This window comes from Narcine bancroftii, chromosome 3, assembly GCF_036971445.1.
Source record: "Narcine bancroftii isolate sNarBan1 chromosome 3, sNarBan1.hap1, whole genome shotgun sequence".
In the NCBI taxonomy this organism is placed as follows: Eukaryota; Metazoa; Chordata; class Chondrichthyes; order Torpediniformes; family Narcinidae; genus Narcine; species Narcine bancroftii.
Window position 1 is genome coordinate 134005822 of NC_091471.1, and position 25264 is coordinate 134031085.

General features: G+C 54.8%; 1 protein-coding gene across 5 annotated transcripts in view; it reads left to right on the forward strand.

The window, feature by feature from the left end:
• Positions 1-25264, forward strand: part of adad1 (adenosine deaminase domain containing 1 (testis-specific)) — a 148050-nt gene that overhangs the window by 20812 nt on the left and 101974 nt on the right. The window contains exons 1-2 of one of the 5 annotated variants that reach the window (XM_069925183.1): positions 21810-21904; positions 21995-22155. The exons of 1 other annotated variant lie outside the window; for it this stretch is intronic. In XM_069925183.1, coding sequence (XP_069781284.1) covers positions 21834-21904; positions 21995-22155 — 232 coding nt within the window. In that variant the 5' untranslated portion in view covers positions 21810-21833. Of the gene's footprint in view, positions 1-21809; positions 21905-21994; positions 22156-25264 lie in introns of those variants that run through there. 3 more of the 5 variants (XM_069925184.1, XM_069925185.1, XM_069925181.1) reach the window with 3 other exon arrangements.

Consider the following 25264-nt stretch of genomic DNA (forward strand, 5'->3'; position numbering starts at 1 on the left):
TTTTGATCTTGTGACTTCTCACAAGCCTTTTTAGTAGTATGGGTCCAGGGTCATTAGCCAGGAGGGCAGTGAATTTCCATGGGATGAGTGGTGCTGGTATGCAAAACAAATGTTCATGGGGCGTTGTATTTGTTGCCATACACAACAGCAATCTTTGAGAGTGTAGTATCTCAGGAGGCACCAGTTTCCAATGCTTCTCGGGAAGGATACGTGATCTGAGGGCCAAATGGACTGCCTTCCATGTGATGCCATTGAACCTCTCTACCTGTTAATTCCCGATTAAGTGGTATGGGGTAGCATATCTTGTGGCAACCCCCTTCTGGGAGAGACATTCGCTCAGATCCTTAGAAATGAAGGTGGTGCCTCGATCAGAATGTATGTAATTTGGCATTCTGCATCGGCTAAATAGCAGATCCCGACATCTGATCACTATTGTAGTATGCATTTTGGGACATGGAAAGGCAAAGGAGAAATGCGAGTATTCATCATCTACTCTAAGAAGATATGCGTTACGCGAACCAGTAGGCAAGGGTCCCTTGAAATCAATACTAAGCTGTTGATAGAGTCCCTCCTGGTGAGTGGTAGAACTGAGGCTTTAGTTCAGCACAGATCATGCATGAAGCACAAGTCTTCTTGACATCTGTAGAAATTGGGAGATACTTTGTTCTAACAAAATGCAAATCTGAGTTATTCCTGGATGACAAAGTCATTTGTAATTGTCAGGGAGTGTGGAGGTAGTAAAGGCTGAACAAGTGTACGCCCAAATAAATACGACAGGGACCACATTTTCTTTATTGTGTAACTAAATGCTGCAAGTTCCAGCCTCCATTCTTGAATCTGCATTCTTTATTTTTGTGTGCTTTTTTTACTGTCAAACATAAAGGCCACTGACCTCTGATCAGTAACCAAGCTAAAGTGGCTCCATTTGCGCACTGCCTCAAGAATAACTTTGCAATATTACACATAGGTTTTTGTTTCCAATTATGGAAACTCAATTTGGTGCACTGTTCAGTTTGTGTTATATTATACCTAGTATAATGGGATGGGTACTCATCCAAGCAGTCTAACAAGTTGCCTTTAGCATTTATCCAATCATACAAACTTGAGCATCAAGAGTAAATTTATAAATAATAGCATTACGAAGCCAAAAAAAACCAACAAGGGCAGTAATCCAAGGACATTCAATCTCTGAAGGGACTCTTTTGCTTACTTTCTCCTAATTTGTAGGGATGCTGGGCAACACTAATGGGTACTGTGACAGAGTATGTTGTATTTTATATTGTGTATAGATATGATTTTGGGAGATAAAATGTAGCAGGTTTTTTTTAGTGTAGGTCACATACAAACACTTCAAAACAGATCTCATTTAAAATACTGGAGCTCTGCTCAAGCCAGACCAACGGGCTCCAAATACCTTTGTAAAAGCTTTGGGAAGTCCCCAAGGGACTTCACTAATGGATTGTTGTTTTGAAAAGCAACAGATGAAAGAACTTGAAGGATTAGGTTCAGAGCCACAGTCTGTCTGAGTGGAGGTTGCTGTTCTAAGAGGGTCATGTGATTTTTTTAAGCGGAGAGATTAAAACAGGCTTTTCTGTGTGTGAGATAGAGAGAGAGAGACAGACAGACAATGCTAGAATTTAGCAACTAGGACTGGAACAGGACAAGATGGCAAGCTTGTGGAAAAATCCCATTTTGAAGAGCGGTTGTGAGTGCTTAGTTCAGCCTGGTCAAAGCCCTTGTGGTCCGTACAGAGGAGAGGACTGACTGCACAATGTTTCACTTGAAATAAGAGAAACAAAAAGGAACTCTGTGGTGACCTGAAAGAAAGAGGTTATCATCTGGAAAACCCTGAAGGCGCAAGTTTCTTCAGTAAGACACTGATGTGGCTGATTAAAAGGAATCAGTTTGTGTCCAGGAACATCAAATCTCTCTCTGAAAACCAACAAGAATCTTCCTAAGCGGTAACCATTCACCTTTCAAGCACCAAAGCCTGGTGAAATTCATAAATGTTAAATGCTGTGCACAGTATAAGAATTGCCTCATACTGGTGAACTTGGAGGAGTGAGAAGTGAGATTGGACTGTGAGTCAAATAACTTTTCTGAACACACATTACATACATGTGCGCTTAGAATTAGAAGGGGGTTAAGTAAGTTAAGAGTGATAAGTTAAAGTTTAATCCTGTTTTCATGTTTAAAGATAATTAAAAGCAACTTTTGATTAAGTAACCATTTATCTTGGTGAATATATATTGCTGCTGGGTTTTGGGGCCCTCTGGGCTCATAACAGAGCTCAGTTTGCCTGACGACCGAAATTTTTTTAAATGTTCATTACATTTTTATGTATTATTCTGAGATATTAAAAGGAATCTTGATAGTATTGTTGTGGGGTTAATTCAAGAGCTTGATGGCTGTGAGGAAGAACAACCTGTTGCTATGAGATTTCACACCTGAGCCTGCTAGCAATGGGAGGAGGGAGAAGAGAGTGTATCCTGTGTGTGAGATAGTAAGTTGGAAGTGGGAGAGTTACATGAACCCATGAAGAAGGATTGTTTGTATTTTGTTCTGACCTGCATTTGTTACTTTCTGTTGCTTCTTCTGATATGGAGCAGAATAGCTCCTATACCACACTGTGATGCACCCAGTGAGTATGCTTTTGATGGGTCATCAGTGCAAGTTGGTGAGGGATGTGGGCAAGGATAACTTCCTTAATTTCTAAGAAAATGGAGGAGGTGTGTGTATGCTTTCTTTACCATCATGTTAACATGCATGGCCCAAGGCAGGTGATGTTTATTCCTATAACATTAATTTATATGCTGTTTCTGCACTGTTGATATCGATAAAGATGTTGTCTCTGCCCCTCTTCTCAAGTCATTTGTCCACTTCATCTTAATGATATTGAGATTGAGGTTGTTATCTTGGCAAGATGCCACTGGTCTTTCAGTCTCTTTCTCATTTCTGTCTTGTTGTGATTTAATAACTACTGTGGAGTCATTGGCAAATTTGAAAATGAAGTTGAAATAGTAGTTAACTATACAATCATGAATAGGGAATTGAGTACATATTTTTGAAGAGTGTTAGTGTTGAGTGTGATCGTGGAGATGCTTTTCCCCATTTCACTGATTGTAGCCTTTTAGACCAGAAGGCAAGGTTCATTTGCAGAGCAAGGGTGGGAGGTGGCGCTGAGGCTGAGATCCCAAAGTTTGGAGATGAGTTTGCTAGGGCTTATGGTATTGGAGGTGAAGCTGCAGTTTCTGAACCGTAGTCTGACATAGATGTCCAGGTGTTCCAAGGCCAAGTGGAAAGCCAAGGAGGTGGAATTTGCTTTGAATTTATTTTGACAGTTGGTAAATTGAAATGGATCAAGTCTGGTTGATGTGACTCATGATCAATGTCCCAAATCACTTAATTGTCCTGAATTTTAAAAATTATTTCATAAAATATGATACTGTGGTGGTGGGAGCAGTGGAAGAAACTCAGCCACGACGTTGAGGGTCGTTAACGACTGTTTTTATTCAAATTCAGCACGTCCCTTTAAGGGCAGCTTAAGCTCAGTCACTTGGTGCATTGTGACAGCATAATCGCTGCCCAGGGTGTGCACTGGAAGGTATGCTGGAGTTAGAGAGAAACCTCTGACGACGCCATTTCACCATGGCTGCCCTGCTATGTGGCGATACAAGCGGGGCCGGTTCGCCAGGAGGATGTGCGCCGCCACACAACCCCCCCCCCACCCCAGAACCGGCTTTGCGTTCTGTCGCTTTGGCGGCTGACCCTGGCTCTTGGGTGCGGCTGTCTGCACCGGCTGTGATAAGTCCAGATGGGCTGTCATCAGGCGGTCCACCGTAAAAAGTTCCTCTCTCCCTCTAATGTCCAGGGTGAAGGTTCCGCCAGACCAGTACAAGACTTTGTATGGCCCCTCGTACGGTTGCTGTAGCAGTGCACTTTGTAGTCCCCTCCGCACGAAAATGATCTGAGCTGAGTCGAGCTCTTTGGGGAGATGGAACGACCAGGTGCCGTGGTGTGCCAGGGGTGGGGGAGCTAGGGAGGCCAGTCGCCTGCGTACGTCTACCAGCAGGTTTTTGTCAGTGGCCATGGTGTCAGGGTCTGGGCTGAAAAACTCACCTGGCAGGGAAAGTGGTATGCCATAGACCATCTCTGCTGCTGAAGCCTGCAGGTCCTCCTTGGGTGCTATCCTAATCTTGAGGAGGACCCAGGGTAGGTCATCTGCCCAGTCTGGTCCATAGAGCCTGGCCATGAGCGATGCCTTCAGGTGCCTGTGGAACCTCTCCACCAACCCGTTGGACTGCGGGTGGTATGCTGTGGTGTGGTGGAGCTTGACCCCCCCCCAGGAGCTTCACCATCTGAGTCCACAGGGCAGTCATGAACTGTGCCCTGCTGTCGCTAATGATGTGTGCCGGGACTCCGAAGCGGGCGATCGATTGGCTGACCAGAGTCCTGGCGCACGTCTCGCGGAGGCTTCCTTAATCGGGACGGCCTCCAGTCACCTTACGACCCGATCCACCACCATGAGGAGGTAACGAGCCTTCTTGGACACCAGCAGGGGCCCGACGACATCAACATGGATGTGTCGGAATCTGCAAACCTCCGGGTCGAAGTTCTGGATGGGGGCTCGTGTGTGTCGCTGGACCTTGGAGGTCTGGCACCTGGTACAATTCCTGGCCAGTTCCACCACCTTCTTCTTCACCCATTGCCATACAAATCGCTCCGCAACCATCTGCATGGTTGTCTTTACTGCTGGATGAGCGAGGTCATGGATCAGACTGAAGACCTTCGCCCTCTAGTGCGACAGGACCACCGGGCGCGATGTGCCTGTTGAGACGTGTGTCTGGGGTGCTGGGCACCCAGACATCCTTGAGTTTGAGGCCTGAGATGGCGGTCTGCAAGGCCTGCAGCTCCACATCGTTCCTCTGTGCCTGAGCTAGTTGCTTGTAATCCAGGCTGGGCACGAGAGTGTTGATGGCTTGTCGGGAAAGCACATCTGCCACTACATTGTCCTTGCCTTACCTGTGTCGGATGTTGGTTGTGAGCTCAGTCACATACGAGAGGTGGTGCTGCTGTCTGGCGGACCATTGATCCTTGGCCATTGCCAGTGCTTGAGTGAGGGGCTTGTGATCTGTGAAAGCTTGAGGAAGTAGCAGAAATGGCGGATGGCCAACTACAGCACCAGGAACTCCTGGTCAAAAGCACTGTATTTGAGTTCTGGCAGGCATAGCTGCTTGCTGAAAAAGGCCAGCGGGCACCATTGTCCATTGAGCCACTGTTCCAGAGCCCCCCCCCCCCCCCCCGCCATAGCTGAGGCGTCCACAGAGAGCGCCATGTGCATCTCCGGCCGAGGGTGCACCAGCAGCATGGCACTGGCTGGAGCTTCCTTTGTTGCGATGAAAGCCCTGCCCACCTCCTCTGACCATGATAAAGTCTTTTCTTTGGTGGCCATGAGCGCAAACAATGGGCATATGGTGCACACGGGTCCGGGGATGAAACGATGGTAAAAGTTCACCATCCCCACGAACTCTTGGAGGCCTTTCAGGGTGGAGTTTGGTGAACCGTTGAACAGCCGCTACCTTCTCCAGTGCCGACGCAGCCCCAGCAACTGAAATGGTGTGCCCCAGGAACTGGAGGGACTCCTTGCTGAACTTGCATTTGGTCGCGTTGACCGTGAGGCCGAAGTCCGCCAGCCGGGCAAAGAGTGTGCGGAAGTGGGCTTTGTATTCGTTGCGATTGCGACTGGCAATGAGAATATCGTCCAGGTAAATTAACACAAAGTCCAGGTCTTTTTCAACTGCGTCCATGAGGCGCTGGAATGTTTGGGCCGTGTTCTTTAGACCAAAGGGCATATGCAAGAACTCGAAGAGGCCGAAAGCGGTGATGATGGCCGTCTTACCCTCGTTGTTTGGATGCACGAGGTCCACTTTGGAGAAGACCAAAGTGTGCAGGTTGGCAGAGAAGTCCTGTATGTGGGGCACCGGGTACCTGTCGGGGGTGGTTGTATTGTTCAACCGACAGTAGTCCCTGCACTGTCTCCATCCCCCAGACGATTTTAGGACCATATGGAGCGGCAATGCCCAGACACTGTCTGAGCGCCGGACGATTCCCGGAGCCTGGAGAACTCCTCCTTTGTCTGCTGGAGCTTCTCGGGCGGCAGCCTTCTGGGTCTGGCGTGAGGCAGTGGGCCCTGTGTGGCAATGTGGTGGAAGACCCCATGCTTGGGCAGTACGGTGTTGAACCATGGCTCTAAGATGGCGGGGAATTCGTGGAGGATATCATCAAACTTGTCCCTGGTGGCGGCTACAGTGGTGATTTCGGGCTTCTGCTGTGTCCAGTCAGGTGGAGTGGAAAGTTTGGGCGTTGTCCAGCCTTTTGCCCTTCATGTCAACCAGTAGTCCGTGAGCTCTGAGGAAGTCGGCCCCTAACAGCGCGGTGCCCACGGAGGCTAGGACGAACCTCCAGTGGAACTTCTCCTTCCCGATCTGGATCTGTGCCCTGCTCCATATGGTCCTAAAATCGTCTGGGGGATGGAGACAGTGGAGGGACTACTGTCGGTTGATGGTGGAGCCGTCGGCCGCCCGCAGGGTTGGACCTCGAGATCAGATGCAAGTATGATCTCAGCCTCTGTGTCCACCAGGAATTGGTGGCCGGTGGATCTGTCCATTACATGAAGGAGACTGTTTGTGTGGCCTGCCATCGCAGCCATCAACGGCAGCTGGCTTGGTCATTTCCCTGAAACCCGCAGGGCTGGCGGTACTTACGGGCTTGCGCTCCCCACCGCTGGTAGTAGAAACACCAGGTCGAATGACCCTCCTCCGGCTTGGTCTTGGGAGATGCTTTTGGTCGGCTGGCTCCTGGTCGTGCCACATGGTTGAGGGCTGCCTCGTTCTCCCTCTTCATGCGCCAGAGGGCATCTGCACAGGCTGCTGGTCTCCTTGTGTTTGAGGAGGTAAAACCCAACACCCAACATCTATGAGGAGCAGCTGGATGCCCTCTGGCATCTGTTCCAGGAATATCTGGTGGAAGAGAAAACAAGGCCTGTGGTCTTCCGCCAGGGCCAGCATTTCATCCATCAGTGCCGACAGACTACGGTCCCCAAGCCCATCTAGATGAAGGAACCTGGAAGCCTTTTGCTGGGGAGTTAGCCCGAAAGTTCCAAGCAGCAGGTCTTTGTGTACTTGCCCGTAGCCAAGGGATGGTGGATGATGTCGTCCACCCTCACTGCCATATCTTGGTCCAGAGTGCTCACGACATGTTAGAACATCATGGCATCTGAGATGTTGCAGAGTTGAAATTGTGCTTCCGCCTGCCCGTACCACGTTCTCGGTCAGTGGGTCCAAAAGGGGGGAAGCTTGATGGAGACAGCGTTAACCTCTGCTGAATCCATGGTGTTTTGAGTCCAGAAAAACGTCTGGGCTCATCGGATTCACCACTGTGTCGGAGTGAGCAGTAGAAGAAACACAGCCATCATGTTGAGGGTCGTTAATGACAATTTTTATTCAAATTCAGCACATCCCTATAAGGGCAGCATAAGCTCAGTCACCTGGTGCATATTCACAGCATAATCGCTTACCCAGGGTGCGTGGTGGATGGAATACTGGAGTCAGAGAGAAACCTCTGATAATGACATTTCCCCATGGCTGCCCCGCCACATGGCTATACAAGCGGGGCCGGTTCGTAATGAGGATGTGCGCCACCACAATACATATTTGAACAGTTGACTTCTTTAAAAACACAAACACTACAGATGGTGGAATCTTGGGCAAACAATGAGGAACTCAGCTGTTCAGATAGCATTGATGGGTAGAAATGATCAGTTGTGGCAGCGCGCATCTCTGTGAGCGAACTGGCCCCATTTATACTGCCGCACTGGCAGGGGAACTGCAGAAGATGGCACAGTCAGGGCTTGCTCACTGCCTTGTGGCTTAGGCCATGTGATGACATCACCACTGCGCGGGGCAGAACTCATGTTGGCCTTAAAGGGGCGCGCGTGAAATTCAAATAAACAGTTCTACTGGAAAACCCTCAGAGTCTAGTAGTATTTTCTGTTTGCAGCAGCCGCTACATTGGTGACCCCAACGAGCCCAGACGATATCTGGTCTCAAAACATGGATTAGTCAGCAATCAGCGCTGTTTCAGTGAAGCTCCCTCCCTTCTGGACCCACTGGCCCTGCACGTGGTTCAGTTTCAACTCTGGCAGATCACCTTGGACTTCACCATGTTCTACCATGTGGTGAGTGTCCTCGTTGAAGAAACGGCAGCCAGAGTGGATGACCTGATCCATGACCCTCCTAAGGAGAGCAAATACATCACCCTCAAATCCCTCCTCCTCAGCACCTTTGGACTCTGCCATCGGCAGTGCGCGGCCAGGCTGATGCACCTCGATAGCCTGAGGGACAGAGCCCCATCTGCTTTTCATACTGGAAGAAGGACACAAATCCTGCCTGATGTTTGAGCAAGCCTTCCTCAAACAAATATCGTAGGACATCCAGCTCCTCCTAGCGGACGAGGACTTCTCAGACCCCAGGATGGTCCCAGCCTGTGTTGACATGCTGAGGTAGCTGAAGAGAGAGAATGAGGCCACCATGAACCAGGTTGCCCACCTTGCACTCAGCCGACCACAGCCTGCCAGAAGACCTGGTGCCTCTATCACCAACACTGGGGAGCACAAGCCCGCAAATGTCGCCAACCCTTCTCATACCAGGGAAACAGTCGGACCAGCTGTCGCTGATGGCTGCAATGGCTGGCCACACGAACAGCCTCTTACACATGGTGGACAAGACCAGCAGTCGATGTTTCCTGGTAGACACGGAGCAGGGTTGAGCGAGCTGCCCCCAACTTCCCCTGAGACCCCCACGCAGCCCGATCCCTGCTTGGCATTCGAATAGCACCAAAGGTAGACCTCCAAGTTTCATCCGTAGAGCTCATCTATTAAGAACCGCTCTCGCTATCAGGGGAGTTTCTTGGTGCAGACACTGAGCCGGGAGGTGAGACCCCGACACTACTTGCGGACCTCCGCAGCAAGCTCGCCTCATTAACACCCCCACCACCAACCCACCACAGCAAGCACCAGACAAACATCCTCAGAGAGCTAGACTCGGCGGAGTTCGTGTTTGTTCCACGCGGCCCGCATCCAGCCCCCCTGCAGCACTCATATGAGGGCCCATACAAAGTCCTCCAGCAATGGGAAAAGCCTTTACTCTGGACGTTGAGGGAGGGGAGGAACTAAAACCTGCACACGTGGACTTAAATTAGTCTGTGCAGACAACACAACCCAAACGGAGGGACCGGCCACCCAAGCAGCGGAATGCTTAAGCTGATTCTGGGGGATTGGGTGGTGGCGTACATCTCTGAGCGAATGGGCCCCATGTATACTGCTGCGCTGGCGGGGCAGCTATAGAAGATGGAGCCATCAGGGCTTGCTCACTACCTTGTGGCTTAGGCCACTGCTCGAGCCCTGGGCCACGTGATGATGTCACAGTTGCACGGGGCAAAACTCCCATTGACCTTAAAGGGGTGCACGCGAAATTCAAATAAACTATTCTTCTGGAAACCCCACCGAGTCTAATAGTGTTTTCTGTGTGTAGCAGCCACTACACAGTCATTTTATTCTGGTCAGGACCTTTTATTGAGACCAAGGTAAAAAGGTCTTGATATTTCATAAGCCTCTTTCACACTTGCAAGTGATCCCAGGAATTAACTCCCAATCGGCCTTTAAAGTATCTAGTGTGAAAGCAAAATCAGCTCAAAATTGGCGTCAGTTGATGTCATCTCATGATTGATGGCCTTGACCCCTAGTACAATCCCCAGCATCTGCATACACTCGTGTTCCAATCATGCAAGTGTGAAACAACAATTGCACTGTGGGATTGAAGTGACCCAAGCTTTTGCGTGAGTGTAGGAACATGAAGGAAGAAAAGATTAAAATGAAGGTATAAACTTTGCCGTGGGAAAGTCACAGCGGGGCGGGTGGGAGAGGAGAGAGAGAGGAAATAAATAGCAATAGTTAGCAATTTTTAAACAGCATGTGAAAGTTGGAAGCACTATAGCACATAATTTATAAAGACTATGGGGAAAAGCAATAGTGGACCTGACTTCCCAGAATGCCACGCAGCAGAGAATGTTCTATGCATACAGCCCTTTCTCTGCCACACTGAATTCTGAAAGGGCAGCTCTGCCATTGCTTTATCCCCCACAGTATTTATAAATTGTATGTGATAGCGCTACCAATTTTCCAATGCTGTATAAATTGAGCACTATAGCTCTACCAACTTTCCCACCCTGCTTAAAAATTGTCCTCTATTGCTATTTATTGCTAGCACTTTCCCATGATCCCTTATAAAGTTTTATATGGGTCGGCTCAACAACAACAGGGGCTGTCTTTCTTTCTTTCTTTGGCTTGGCTTCACGGACGAAGATTTATGGAGGGGTATGTCCACATCTGCTGCAGGCTCGTTGGTGACTGACAAGTCTGATGCGGGACAGGCAGGCACGGTTGCAGCGGTTGCAAAGGAAAATTGGTTGGTTGGGTTTGGGTGTTGGGTTTTACCTCCTTTGTCTTTTGTCAGTGAGGTGGGCTCTGTGGTCTTCTTCAAAGGAGGTTGCAGCCCGCCGAACTGTGAGGCGCCAAGATGCACGGTTGGAGGCGATATCAGCCCACTGGCGGTGGTCAATGTGGCAGGCACCAAGAGATTTCTTTAAGCAGCCCTTGTACCTCTTTTATAAAGCTTAATTATGTTATAATCAGCCAAGATTAATTTTGTTCAAATATAAGATCATAATACATGGATCAGGATTTAGGGCAGGTCCACCATTGCTTGAGTTGTGATAGCGTCACTGGTAGAAGGTAAAACAGTCCTAACCTCCAGGGATGGCTCCTTGCAAGTGTGAAAGCATTCAATGTCCCAGTTAGGATTGGTTAAGTGTGAAAAGCCAAACCTTCATTCCAATCCCAGGACACTGAACGGCCAATTTAGTGGGACGCAATTGTGAAAGGGGCTATATACGAAGGGGGAAAGAAACTTAATTAGTCAAACCCTTTATCACACTTTGTGAAATATGGAAACTCAACATTTTTAAAGCATGTAATAGATTTTCTTAACAAATGGAAATGTCTTTTCCCTACTTGCTTTCTGTCCTGCAGAAATGTGTCTGCATTGCTAAATGATGCTCCTGGGTGGTCCTTAATTAATATGAGTTTCCTTGGCAAGTGTTTTCTGAAAATCCATATGTCTACCAACATTATACTCTTTTAAAGGCATGTTAGTGATTTCCTGAAGTTTTTTTTAATATAAAGAATGCACTTCACATTGGCAAAGCTGAGCAAAATCAATTTCCGTCCATTTTGTAGACTTCATTTCCACAGGTGAAATAATAGTAATTTTCTGATCTTTATCAACTGCTATGTATTGCAGTACAATCCCGATTATCCAAAATAGTCGGGACTGGGCCTATTTCGGATAAAGTTTTTTTTTCGTGGAACTGTTCATTTAAAAAAAACAGCCCAGCAACCACAGAAAATCATGTGCTACAGTGTTTAAACAACAAACAAGGTATGGCTTTTTAAGAATTAAATTAATGTTTCATTCTCATCAAAAAAGTTGCTGGCCAACGCTGATCACCGACACTTCTCCACCGAAGTCCCGCTCATGCCGGGAGCCTGAGAGTCTCGCTCCCGTCCGGGAGCCTGAGAGTCTCGCTCCCGTCCGGGAGCCTGAGAGTCTCGCTCCCGTCCGGGAGCCTGAGAGTCTCGCTCCCGTCCGGGAGCCTGAGAGTCTCGCTCCCGTCCGGGAGCCTGAGAGTCTCGCTCCCGTCCGGGAGCCTGAGAGTCTCGCTCCCGTCCGGGAGCCTGAGAGTCTCGCTCCCGTCCGGGAGCCTGAGAGTCTCGCTCCCGTCCGGGAGCCTGAGAGTCTCGCTCCCGTCCGGGAGCCTGAGAGTCTCGCTCCCGTCCGGGAGCCTGAGAGTCTCGCTCCCGTCCGGGAGCCTGAGAGTCTCGCTCCCGTCCGGGAGCCTGAGAGTCTCGCTCCCGTCCGGGAGCCTGAGAGTCTCGCTCCCGTCCGGGAGCCTGAGAGTCTCGCTCCCGTCCGGGAGCCTGAGAGTCTCGCTCCCGTCCGGGAGCCTGAGAGTCTCGCTCCCGTCCGGGAGCCTGAGAGTCTCGCTCCCGTCCGGGAGCCTGAGAGTCTCGCTCCCGTCCGGGAGCCTGAGAGTCTCGCTCCCGTCCGGGAGCCTGAGAGTCTCGCTCCCGTCCGGGAGCCTGAGAGTCTCGCTCCCGTCCGGGAGCCTGAGAGTCTCGCTCCCGTCCGGGAGCCTGAGAGTCTCGCTCCCGTCCGGGAGCCTGAGAGTCTCGCTCCCGTCCGGGAGCCTGAGAGTCTCGCTCCCGTCCGGGAGCCTGAGAGTCTCGCTCCCGTCCGGGAGCCTGAGAGTCTCGCTCCCGTCCGGGAGCCTGAGAGTCTCGCTCCCGTCCGGGAGCCTGAGAGTCTCGCTCCCGTCCGGGAGCCTGAGAGTCTCGCTCCCGTCCGGGAGCCTGAGAGTCTCGCTCCCGTCCGGGAGCCTGAGAGTCTCGCTCCCGTCCGGGAGCCTGAGAGTCTCGCTCCCGTCCGGGAGCCTGAGAGTCTCGCTCCCGTCCGGGAGCCTGAGAGTCTCGCTCCCGTCCGGGAGCCTGAGAGTCTCGCTCCCGTCCGGGAGCCTGAGAGTCTCGCTCCCGTCCGGGAGCCTGAGAGTCTCGCTCCCGTCCGGGAGCCTGAGAGTCTCGCTCCCGTCCGGGAGCCTGAGAGTCTCGCTCCCGTCCGGGAGCCTGAGAGTCTCGCTCCCGTCCGGGAGCCTGAGAGTCTCGCTCCCGTCCGGGAGCCTGAGAGTCTCGCTCCCGTCCGGGAGCCTGAGAGTCTCGCTCCCGTCCGGGAGCCTGAGAGTCTCGCTCCCGTCCGGGAGCCTGAGAGTCTCGCTCCCGTCCGGGAGCCTGAGAGTCTCGCTCCCGTCCGGGAGCCTGAGAGTCTCGCTCCCGTCCGGGAGCCTGAGAGTCTCGCTCCCGTCCGGGAGCCTGAGAGTCTCGCTCCCGTCCGGGAGCCTGAGAGTCTCGCTCCCGTCCGGGAGCCTGAGAGTCTCGCTCCCGTCCGGGAGCCTGAGAGTCTCGCTCCCGTCCGGGAGCCTGAGAGTCTCGCTCCCGTCCGGGAGCCTGAGAGTCTCGCTCCCGTCCGGGAGCCTGAGAGTCTCGCTCCCGTCCGGGAGCCTGAGAGTCTCGCTCCCGTCCGGGAGCCTGAGAGTCTCGCTCCCGTCCGGGAGCCTGAGAGTCTCGCTCCCGTCCGGGAGCCTGAGAGTCTCGCTCCCGTCCGGGAGCCTGAGAGTCTCGCTCCCGTCCGGGAGCCTGAGAGTCTCGCTCCCGTCCGGGAGCCTGAGAGTCTCGCTCCCGTCCGGGAGCCTGAGAGTCTCGCTCCCGTCCGGGAGCCTGAGAGTCTCGCTCCCGTCCGGGAGCCTGAGAGTCTCGCTCCCGTCCGGGAGCCTGAGAGTCTCGCTCCCGTCCGGGAGCCTGAGAGTCTCGCTCCCGTCCGGGAGCCTGAGAGTCTCGCTCCCGTCCGGGAGCCTGAGAGTCTCGCTCCCGTCCGGGAGCCTGAGAGTCTCGCTCCCGTCCGGGAGCCTGAGAGTCTCGCTCCCGTCCGGGAGCCTGAGAGTCTCGCTCCCGTCCGGGAGCCTGAGAGTCTCGCTCCCGTCCGGGAGCCTGAGAGTCTCGCTCCCGTCCGGGAGCCTGAGAGTCTCGCTCCCGTCCGGGAGCCTGAGAGTCTCGCTCCCGTCCGGGAGCCTGAGAGTCTCGCTCCCGTCCGGGAGCCTGAGAGTCTCGCTCCCGTCCGGGAGCCTGAGAGTCTCGCTCCCGTCCGGGAGCCTGAGAGTCTCGCTCCCGTCCGGGAGCCTGAGAGTCTCGCTCCCGTCCGGGAGCCTGAGAGTCTCGCTCCCGTCCGGGAGCCTGAGAGTCTCGCTCCCGTCCGGGAGCCTGAGAGTCTCGCTCCCGTCCGGGAGCCTGAGAGTCTCGCTCCCGTCCGGGAGCCTGAGAGTCTCGCTCCCGTCCGGGAGCCTGAGAGTCTCGCTCCCGTCCGGGAGCCTGAGAGTCTCGCTCCCGTCCGGGAGCCTGAGAGTCTCGCTCCCGTCCGGGAGCCTGAGAGTCTCGCTCCCGTCCGGGAGCCTGAGAGTCTCGCTCCCGTCCGGGAGCCTGAGAGTCTCGCTCCCGTCCGGGAGCCTGAGAGTCTCGCTCCCGTCCGGGAGCCTGAGAGTCTCGCTCCCGTCCGGGAGCCTGAGAGTCTCGCTCCCGTCCGGGAGCCTGAGAGTCTCGCTCCCGTCCGGGAGCCTGAGAGTCTCGCTCCCGTCCGGGAGCCTGAGAGTCTCGCTCCCGTCCGGGAGCCTGAGAGTCTCGCTCCCGTCCGGGAGCCTGAGAGTCTCGCTCCCGTCCGGGAGCCTGAGAGTCTCGCTCCCGTCCGGGAGCCTGAGAGTCTCGCTCCCGTCCGGGAGCCTGAGAGTCTCGCTCCCGTCCGGGAGCCTGAGAGTCTCGCTCCCGTCCGGGAGCCTGAGAGTCTCGCTCCCGTCCGGGAGCCTGAGAGTCTCGCTCCCGTCCGGGAGCCTGAGAGTCTCGCTCCCGTCCGGGAGCCTGAGAGTCTCGCTCCCGTCCGGGAGCCTGAGAGTCTCGCTCCCGTCCGGGAGCCTGAGAGTCTCGCTCCCGTCCGGGAGCCTGAGAGTCTCGCTCCCGTCCGGGAGCCTGAGAGTCTCGCTCCCGTCCGGGAGCCTGAGAGTCTCGCTCCCGTCCGGGAGCCTGAGAGTCTCGCTCCCGTCCGGGAGCCTGAGAGTCTCGCTCCCGTCCGGGAGCCTGAGAGTCTCGCTCCCGTCCGGGAGCCTGAGAGTCTCGCTCCCGTCCGGGAGCCTGAGAGTCTCGCTCCCGTCCGGGAGCCTGAGAGTCTCGCTCCCGTCCGGGAGCCTGAGAGTCTCGCTCCCGTCCGGGAGCCTGAGAGTCTCGCTCCCGTCCGGGAGCCTGAGAGTCTCGCTCCCGTCCGGGAGCCTGAGAGTCTCGCTCCCGTCCGGGAGCCTGAGAGTCTCGCTCCCGTCCGGGAGCCTGAGAGTCTCGCTCCCGTCCGGGAGCCTGAGAGTCTCGCTCCCGTCCGGGAGCCTGAGAGTCTCGCTCCCGTCCGGGAGCCTGAGAGTCTCGCTCCCGTCCGGGAGCCTGAGAGTCTCGCTCCCGTCCGGGAGCCTGAGAGTCTCGCTCCCGTCCGGGAGCCTGAGAGTCTCGCTCCCGTCCGGGAGCCTGAGAGTCTCGCTCCCGTCCGGGAGCCTGAGAGTCTCGCTCCCGTCCGGGAGCCTGAGAGTCTCGCTCCCGTCCGGGAGCCTGAGAGTCTCGCTCCCGTCCGGGAGCCTGAGAGTCTCGCTCCCGTCCGGGAGCCTGAGAGTCTCGCTCCCGTCCGGGAGCCTGAGAGTCTCGCTCCCGTCCGGGAGCCTGAGAGTCTCGCTCCCGTCCGGGAGCCTGAGAGTCTCGCTCCCGTCCGGGAGCCTGAGAGTCTCGCTCCCGTCCGGGAGCCTGAGAGTCTCGCTCCCGTCCGGGAGCCTGAGAGTCTCGCTCCCGTCCGGGAGCCTGAGAGTCTCGCTCCCGTCCGGGAGCCTGAGAGTCTCGCTCCCGTCCGGGAGCCTGAGAGTCTCGCTCCCGTCCGGGAGCCTGAGAGTCTCGCTCCCGTCCGGGAGCCTGAGAGTCTCGCTCCCGTCCGGGAGCCTGAGAGTCTCGCTCCCGTCCGGGAGCCTGAGAGTCTCGCTCCCGTCCGGGAGCCTGAGAGTCTCGCTCCCGTCCGGGAGCCTGAGAGTCTCGCTCCCGTCCGGGAGCCTGAGAGTCTCGCTCCCGTCCGGGAGCCTGAGAGTCTCGCTCCCGTCCGGGAGCCTGAGAGTCTCGCTCCCGTCCGGGAGCCTGAGAGTCTCGCTCCCGTCCGGGAGCCTGAGAGTCTCGCTCCCGTCCGGGAGCCTGAGAGTCTCGCTCCCGTCCGGGAGCCTGAGAGTCTCGCTCCCGTCCGGGAGCCTGAGAGTCTCGCTCCCGTCCGGGAGCCTGAGAGTCTCGCTCCCGTCCGGGAGCCTGAGAGTCTCGCTCCCGTCCGGGAGCCTGAGAGTCTCGCTCCCGTCCGGGAGCCTGAGAGTCTCGCTCCCGTCCGGGAGCCTGAGAGTCTCGCTCCCGTCCGGGAGCCTGAGAGTCTCGCTCCCGTCCGGGAGCCTGAGAGTCTCGCTCCCGTCCGGGAGCCTGAGAGTCTCGCTCCCGTCCGGGAGCCTGAGAGTCTCGCTCCCGTCCGGGAGCCTGAGAGTCTCGCTCCCGTCCGGGAGCCTGAGAGTCTCGCTCCCGTCCGGGAGCCTGAGAGTCTCGCTCCCGTCCGGGAGCCTGAGAGTCTCGCTCCCGTCCGGGAGCCTGAGAGTCTCGCTCCCGTCCGGGAGCCTGAGAGTCTCGCTCCCGTCCGGGAGCCTGAGAGTCTCGCTCCCGTCCGGGAGCCTGAGAGTCTCGCTCCCGTCCGGGAGCCTGAGAGTCTCGCTCCCGTCCGGGAGCCTGAGAGTCTCGCTCCCGTCCGGGAGCCTGAGAGTCTCGCTCCCGTCCGGGAGCCTGAGAGTCTCGCTCCCGTCCGGGAGCCTGAGAGTCTCGCTCCCGTCCGGGAGCCTGAGAGTCTCGCTCCCGTCCGGGAGCCTGAGAGTCTCGCTCCCGTCCGGGAGCCTGAGAGTCTCGCTCCCGTCCGGGAGCCTGAGAGTCTCGCTCCCGTCCGGGAGCCTGAGAGTCTCGCTCCCGTCCGGGAGCCTGAGAGTCTCGCTCCCGTCCGGGAGCCTGAGAGTCTCGCTCCCGTCCGGGAGCCTGAGAGTCTCGCTCCCGTCCGGGAGCCTGAGAGTCTCGCTCCCGTCCGGGAGCCTGAGAGTCTCGCTCCCGTCCGGGAGCCTGAGAGTCTCGCTCCCGTCCGGGAGCCTGAGAGTCTCGCTCCCGTCCGGGAGCCTGAGAGTCTCGCTCCCGTCCGGGAGCCTGAGAGTCTCGCTCCCGTCCGGGAGCCTGAGAGTCTCGCTCCCGTCCGGGAGCCTGAGAGTCTCGCTCCCGTCCGGGAGCCTGAGAGTCTCGCTCCCGTCCGGGAGCCTGAGAGTCTCGCTCCCGTCCGGGAGCCTGAGAGTCTCGCTCCCGTCCGGGAGCCTGAGAGTCTCGCTCCCGTCCGGGAGCCTGAGAGTCTCGCTCCCGTCCGGGAGCCTGAGAGTCTCGCTCCCGTCCGGGAGCCTGAGAGTCTCGCTCCCGTCCGGGAGCCTGAGAGTCTCGCTCCCGTCCGGGAGCCTGAGAGTCTCGCTCCCGTCCGGGAGCCTGAGAGTCTCGCTCCCGTCCGGGAGCCTGAGAGTCTCGCTCCCGTCCGGGAGCCTGAGAGTCTCGCTCCCGTCCGGGAGCCTGAGAGTCTCGCTCCCGTCCGGGAGCCTGAGAGTCTCGCTCCCGTCCGGGAGCCTGAGAGTCTCGCTCCCGTCCGGGAGCCTGAGAGTCTCGCTCCCGTCCGGGAGCCTGAGAGTCTCGCTCCCGTCCGGGAGCCTGAGAGTCTCGCTCCCGTCCGGGAGCCTGAGAGTCTCGCTCCCGTCCGGGAGCCTGAGAGTCTCGCTCCCGTCCGGGAGCCTGAGAGTCTCGCTCCCGTCCGGGAGCCTGAGAGTCTCGCTCCCGTCCGGGAGCCTGAGAGTCTCGCTCCCGTCCGGGAGCCTGAGAGTCTCGCTCCCGTCCGGGAGCCTGAGAGTCTCGCTCCCGTCCGGGAGCCTGAGAGTCTCGCTCCCGTCCGGGAGCCTGAGAGTCTCGCTCCCGTCCGGGAGCCTGAGAGTCTCGCTCCCGTCCGGGAGCCTGAGAGTCTCGCTCCCGTCCGGGAGCCTGAGAGTCTCGCTCCCGTCCGGGAGCCTGAGAGTCTCGCTCCCGTCCGGGAGCCTGAGAGTCTCGCTCCCGTCCGGGAGCCTGAGAGTCTCGCTCCCGTCCGGGAGCCTGAGAGTCTCGCTCCCGTCCGGGAGCCTGAGAGTCTCGCTCCCGTCCGGGAGCCTGAGAGTCTCGCTCCCGTCCGGGAGCCTGAGAGTCTCGCTCCCGTCCGGGAGCCTGAGAGTCTCGCTCCCGTCCGGGAGCCTGAGAGTCTCGCTCCCGTCCGGGAGCCTGAGAGTCTCGCTCCCGTCCGGGAGCCTGAGAGTCTCGCTCCCGTCCGGGAGCCTGAGAGTCTCGCTCCCGTCCGGGAGCCTGAGAGTCTCGCTCCCGTCCGGGAGCCTGAGAGTCTCGCTCCCGTCCGGGAGCCTGAGAGTCTCGCTCCCGTCCGGGAGCCTGAGAGTCTCGCTCCCGTCCGGGAGCCTGAGAGTCTCGCTCCCGTCCGGGAGCCTGAGAGTCTCGCTCCCGTCCGGGAGCCTGAGAGTCTCGCTCCCGTCCGGGAGCCTGAGAGTCTCGCTCCCGTCCGGGAGCCTGAGAGTCTCGCTCCCGTCCGGGAGCCTGAGAGTCTCGCTCCCGTCCGGGAGCCTGAGAGTCTCGCTCCCGTCCGGGAGCCTGAGAGTCTCGCTCCCGTCCGGGAGCCTGAGAGTCTCGCTCCCGTCCGGGAGCCTGAGAGTCTCGCTCCCGTCCGGGAGCCTGAGAGTCTCGCTCCCGTCCGGGAGCCTGAGAGTCTCGCTCCCGTCCGGGAGCCTGAGAGTCTCGCTCCCGTCCGGGAGCCTGAGAGTCTCGCTCCCGTCCGGGAGCCTGAGAGTCTCGCTCCCGTCCGGGAGCCTGAGAGTCTCGCTCCCGTCCGGGAGCCTGAGAGTCTCGCTCCCGTCCGGGAGCCTGAGAGTCTCGCTCCCGTCCGGGAGCCTGAGAGTCTCGCTCCCGTCCGGGAGCCTGAGAGTCTCGCTCCCGTCCGGGAGCCTGAGAGTCTCGCTCCCGTCCGGGAGCCTGAGAGTCTCGCTCCCGTCCGGGAGCCTGAGAGTCTCGCTCCCGTCCGGGAGCCTGAGAGTCTCGCTCCCGTCCGGGAGCCTGAGAGTCTCGCTCCCGTCCGGGAGCCTGAGAGTCTCGCTCCCGTCCGGGAGCCTGAGAGTCTCGCTCCCGTCCGGGAGCCTGAGAGTCTCGCTCCCGTCCGGGAGCCTGAGAGTCTCGCTCCCGTCCGGGAGCCTGAGAGTCTCGCTCCCGTCCGGGAGCCTGAGAGTCTCGCTCCCGTCCGGGAGCCTGAGAGTCTCGCTCCCGTCCGGGAGCCTGAGAGTCTCGCTCCCGTCCGGGAGCCTGAGAGTCTCGCTCCCGTCCGGGAGCCTGAGAGTCTCGCTCCCGTCCGGGAGCCTGAGAGTCTCGCTCCCGTCCGGGAGCCTGAGAGTCTCGCTCCCGTCCGGGAGCCTGAGAGTCTCGCTCCCGTCCGGGAGCCTGAGAGTCTCGCTCCCGTCCGGGAGCCTGAGAGTCTCGCTCCCGTCCGGGAGCCTGAGAGTCTCGCTCCCGTCCGGGAGCCTGAGAGTCTCGCTCCCGTCCGGGAGCCTGAGAGTCTCGCTCCCGTCCGGGAGCCTGAGAGTCTCGCTCCCGTCCGGGAGCCTGAGAGTCTCGCTCCCGTCCGGGAGCCTGAGAGTCTCGCTCCCGTCCGGGAGCCTGAGAGTCTCGCTCCCGTCCGGGAGCCTGAGAGTCTCGCTCCCGTCCGGGAGCCTGAGAGTCTCGCTCCCGTCCGGGAGCCTGAGAGTCTCGCTCCCGTCCGGGAGCCTGAGAGTCTCGCTCCCGTCCGGGAGCCTGAGAGTCTCGCTCCCGTCCGGGAGCCTGAGAGTCTCGCTCCCGTCCGGGAGCCTGAGAGTCTCGCTCCCGTCCGGGAGCCTGAGAGTCTCGCTCCCGTCCGGGAGCCTGAGAGTCTCGCTCCCGTCCGGGAGCCTGAGAGTCTCGCTCCCGTCCGGGAGCCTGAGAGTCTCGCTCCCGTCCGGGAGCCTGAGAGTCTCGCTCCCGTCCGGGAGCCTGAGAGTCTCGCTCCCGTCCGGGAGCCTGAGAGTCTCGCTCCCGTCCGGGAGCCTGAGAGTCTCGCTCCCGTCCGGGAGCCTGAGAGTCTCGCTCCCGTCCGGGAGCCTGAGAGTCTCGCTCCCGTCCGGGAGCCTGAGAGTAGCCTGAGAGTCTCGCTCCCGTCCGGGAGCCTGAGAGTAGCCTGAGAGTCTCGCTCCCGTCCGGGAGCCTGAGAGTAGCCTGAGAGTCTCGCTCCCGTCCGGGAGCCTGAGAGTAGCCTGAGAGTCTCGCTCCCGTCCGGGAGCCTGAGAGTAGCCTGAGAGTCTCGCTCCCGTCCGGGAGCCTGAGAGTAGCCTGAGAGTCTCGCTCCCGTCCGGGAGCCTGAGAGTAGCCTGAGAGTCTCGCTCCCGTCCGGGAGCCTGAGAGTAGCCTGAGAGTCTCGCTCCCGTCCGGGAGCCTGAGAGTAGCCTGAGAGTCCCGCTCCCGTCCGGGAGCCTGAGAGTAGCCTGAGAGTCTCGCTCCCGTCCGGGAGCCTGAGAGTAGCCTGAGAGTCCCGCTCCCGTCCGGGAGCCTGAGAGTAGCCTGAGAGTCTCGCTCCCGTCCGGGAGCCTGAGAGTCCCACTCCCGTCCGGGAGCCTGAGAGTCCCACTCCCGTCCGGGAGCCTGAGAGTCCCACTCCCGTCCGGGAGCCTGAGAGTCCCACTCCCGTCCGGGAGCCTGAGAGTCCCACTCCCGTCCGGGAGCCTGAGAGTCCCACTCCCGTCCGGGAGCCTGAGAGTCCCACTCCCGTCCGGGAGCCTGAGAGTCCCACTCCCGTCCGGGAGCCTGAGAGTCCCACTCCCGTCCGGGAGCCTGAGAGTCCCACTCCCGTCCGGGAGCCTGAGAGTCCCACTCCCGTCCGGGAGCCTGAGAGTCCCACTCCCGTCCGGGAGCCTGAGAGTCCCACTCCCGTCCGGGAGCCTGAGAGTCCCACTCCCGTCCGGGAGCCTGAGAGTCCCACTCCCGTCCGGGAGCCTGAGGTCCACTGCTGCTGCCGCTGGCTGGTGCCCGATATCCCTGGTCAGTTCAGCTCCGAAAAAAATTCAGATAAATGAGGATTTCTGATTTGTTTCAGATATCCTCATTTAAAATTTCGGATAACTGAGGATTTTGGAGAATCTGATTTCGGATAATTGGAGTTGTCCTGTATTTCTTACCCATCGTTAATTTAGGTGAATGCAACTTTTCGTCAAAAAGGGACTTGTATAATCAGTATTGTGGCCCTTTAATGTAAGCTTTTGTCTATCCCATCCAACCACAATACCTGGAAAATCGTGTTTTGTGCAAGTAGAATCACGTTTAATTTATTTACTAGAGTTGCTTTAGAATCTAGTCAGCAGAGTGGATGAAGGGAACTAGAGGATTAGTGTATTTGGATTTTAAGATGTCACATGGCTACTCCACAAGCTTAGAGTTCATGTTGTGGAGTGCAATATATTTATATTCATAGAGGATTAATTGATTATTGAAAAAACAGTGGTAAGGATAAATAAGAAATAATGGTGCTAATAATTAGCAGTCTTGGAGCATTTCACTGCAGGAAATATCTATTTTCAATTAGATAACATTAAGAATTGGGCAATTAAATTTCCAGAAAGCTCAATAGAGCAGAAGCAGAAAGATTAGATAATTTCATGTTATGGGAATAAAACATCTCCAATGCATGTTAACATGATGGTCAAGAAAGCATACCCACACTTCCATTTTCTTAGAAATTAAGGAAGTTATCCTTGCCTCCACAGCTCTCACCAACTTGCACAGATGCCCCATCAAAAGCATACTCACTGGGTACATCACAGTGTGGTATTGGATCTATTCTGCTCCATATCAGAAGAAGCTACAGAAAGTAACAAATGCAGGTCATAACAAAATACAAACATCCCTCTTCATGAGATTATGCAACTTCCCACTGCCAAGTTACTATCACACCCAGGACACACTCTCTTCTCCCTCACAAAAGTAATTTGTACAATGGATGTAAACAATAAAAGATAAATGTTTTGGCTTTGTTCCTATTTCCACATCTCTTGACTACGTTTTGTATTGCAGGATGTCCTCTGAAAATGCCTGGCATAAGACTTCAGGAGAACCTAGTTTTGCTCAGATTTTGAAGAAGAATATACCAGTACTTCCAAAGCCTCCTCAACAAATGTTAAATGAATGTGCAGAAGATATGGACACTGGTCAATCCAGAGTCTCTCAAATTTTAGGTGCAATAGAATAACTTCTTATTTTTTAGTCAAGAAAGATAATACAGACAATTCTGTATTAATTTTATCTATTGTGTTTGCATAGCAATATCTTCCTTGTATTAAGGAAAATTTTAAGATTTTCTTTTTAGTAACTGGGGTGAATGGGCTGTATCCAAGTGAAATAACAAAAGTACTGCTTGACTCAGTAATATTTACATTTGCATATTAAATTTGATTTGATACAGCTTGTTCACTGGTAATTTATAAATTGCCTGAAATCTCTGAAAAGAATTTGCTGTATTAAAGAGTAAGACTTGACAGTTTGAATTTCAGAGCCAACGAGGTTGATTGACATTTAATTCATAATTACCATTGTTAAAGGGGAGTTGTATTCTAAATTACTAACACTAATTTTGTGCACCTATTGGATGCATGATTTGCTAATCCAGTAAGTTCTTTTTTAATATGCAACAATAAGCAAGGTGTGATTTATAGGAAACAAGTGGCATTAGATGTCAACATTCAGAGTATTCTGAAGTTTTCCAACAGCTTTTGTACTTCTTAATTCCCTAAATTGGTTTAACAATTTGTAGGTTACCAGGAGCAAGTAATGATCATAGACCATTTGTTTTTCCAGCAGGATTTCACCTGCTGTGCGAAAAATGATCTTGCTTTGATGACTTAAAGGATCACTGAACACGTTTCCCTTCTAATTCATTCTGTGATTTCCCTTACAATGTCTTAGCTGTGTCTTGAAGGCTTCTTCCTTCCTTCAGATAGGGAATATACATCTGTTGCATCGAAGCGTCTAGTGCAACATTTGCAAACTTTATATGCTTTTGGCCCAATAGTCTCTTAACAATAGTTAAACTCTTCTCACGTATTTCTCTTCAATCTCCCTACTTCAAATCTGCTGTCATCAATTTTCTCAGAAAGAAAATTATGATTATTCATTCTTTGTCCAAATAGAATACTTGAACATGCTGCCAACTTACAAATCTGTACCTTATTTTTCTGCCAGTAACTACTCTGACTCAAAGCTGTACTGAACTGGCTCTTACAAAGGACAGAAAACCCATTCTTCTCTGTGACTAGTTAATGATCCCCTGCCTCATCTTTCTTTTATAAACTTTGCTGTGGAAAAGTTGCAGTGGTTGGTGGGGTGGGGGGGGGGGGGTGCAGAGAGAGAAAGAGAGGAAATAAATAGCAATAGTGGACATTTTTATACAGCGTGGGGAAAATTGGTAGCGCTATAGCGCACAATTTATAAAGACCATGGGGGGGGGGGGAGCAATGGTGGACCTGACTTCCCAGAATGCCATGCGGCAGAGAAACCCCTCTATGAATGCTCCACGCGTGCAGCCGGGCATACAGCCCTTTTTCCCACGGTATTTATAAATTGTACACGATAGTGCTACCAACTTTCCCACACTGTATAAATTGTACGAGATAATCCTACCAACTTTCCATGCTGTATAAATTTGAGCGGTATAGTTCTACCAACTTTCCCGCCCTGCTTAAAAATTGTCCTCTATTGCTAGTACTTTCCCATGGTCCCTTATAAAGGTTTATATAGGTCGGTAGAACAACAGAGGCTGAAGGGCTCATACTGAGCTGCACATAAAGCTTCTTCTTCTTCTTTCTTTCTTTGGCTTGGCTTCACGGGACGAAGATTTATGGAGGGGTAAATGTCCATGTCAGCTGCAGGCTCGTTTGTGGCTGACAAGTCCGATGCGGGACAGGCAGACACGGTTGCAGCGGTTGCAGGGGAAAATTGGTAGGTTGGGGTTGGGTGTTGGGTTTTTCCTCCTTTGTCTTTTGTCAGTGAGGTGGGCTCTGCGGTCTTCTTCAAAGGAGGTTGCTGCCCGCCGAACTGAGGCGCCAAGATGCACGGTTTGAGGCGATATCAGCCCACTGGCGGTGGTCAATGTGGCAGGCACCAAGAGATTTCTTTAAGCTTAATTGTGTAATAATTAGGCATGATTAATTTTGTTCAAATATAAGATCATAATAATTGATCAGGATTTGGGGCAGGTCCACCATCACTCGATGCATCATGAAGTCACCAGTAGAAGGTAGATCAGTCCTAACCCTGGGGATGGCTCTTTGCAAGTGTGAAAGTGATCAGTCTCAGTTAGTAGTGGTCATGTGTGAAAAGCCAAGCCCCCCATTCCTATTCAAGGACACTGAACAGCTAATTTAGTGGCATGCAAGTGTGAAAGGGACTATAGACTGAGGTAAAGATTCAAGGTTGTGCTCAAAAACCTCCTGACTCCTGGTAACCCTCGGTTAATGACTGCTAAAAAAAGAGAAATGGAGTATTCAGGTTATTATTGAACATCTCAGGTTCTTGTGTGAGGAGCACCCAAGTCCAACTTGCCTATCCAATTGTTTTGTCAATGTCACCTTGTTCCATGTGTGCAAGCATCTGTTGGCTCATTTGTCTCATAACACACAGAATTGGAATGGACATGTCATGTTTGATATCACGGAGCCGCCAAAACAGATTCCATACCAGTTTATTACTCACCTTGCTCTAATTTCGATTAATACATCTTGTGTGGCACTTTCTTGAAGGCCTCCTGAAAGCACAAATGCAACAAATTTTCTCTTACCCATTCTGTTTGTACACCTACTGTCGGAGTGTTTCCAGCAATTTCTTTTTTTTTTTAAATCACTTTCATAATTCCCCATCCTGATAGTGCTGGCACCGCTTACACCTATCTTGCCATAAGTTTTCCACTTCCTGATTTGTCACTGCTCGTCTGATGTAATATTAATTCAGTAAAAGTTTATTACAGCTAAATATAGGGAAGACTGAAACCAAAATCTTTTGTATCCTGCCACAATCTCAGTACCTTTGATTAATCCTTGGCAGTTGATTAAAATTAAGGTTGACAATTTGCATCCTTTTGTATTGTATTTGCCTGCACTGTGAGCTTCTAACTACATTTCAGTTCTATTACAAGAATACCTGCTTTTACTCTGTAACATTGCTTGATTACATCTCTGCCTCACTTCACTTGATGAAACACTCCTTTCTCTCTTTCTTGCCCCTATACATAACCACTCCAGTGCTCATTCTCCACCTTTACTTGTCACAAACACCACTTTCTCAGTTTAAATC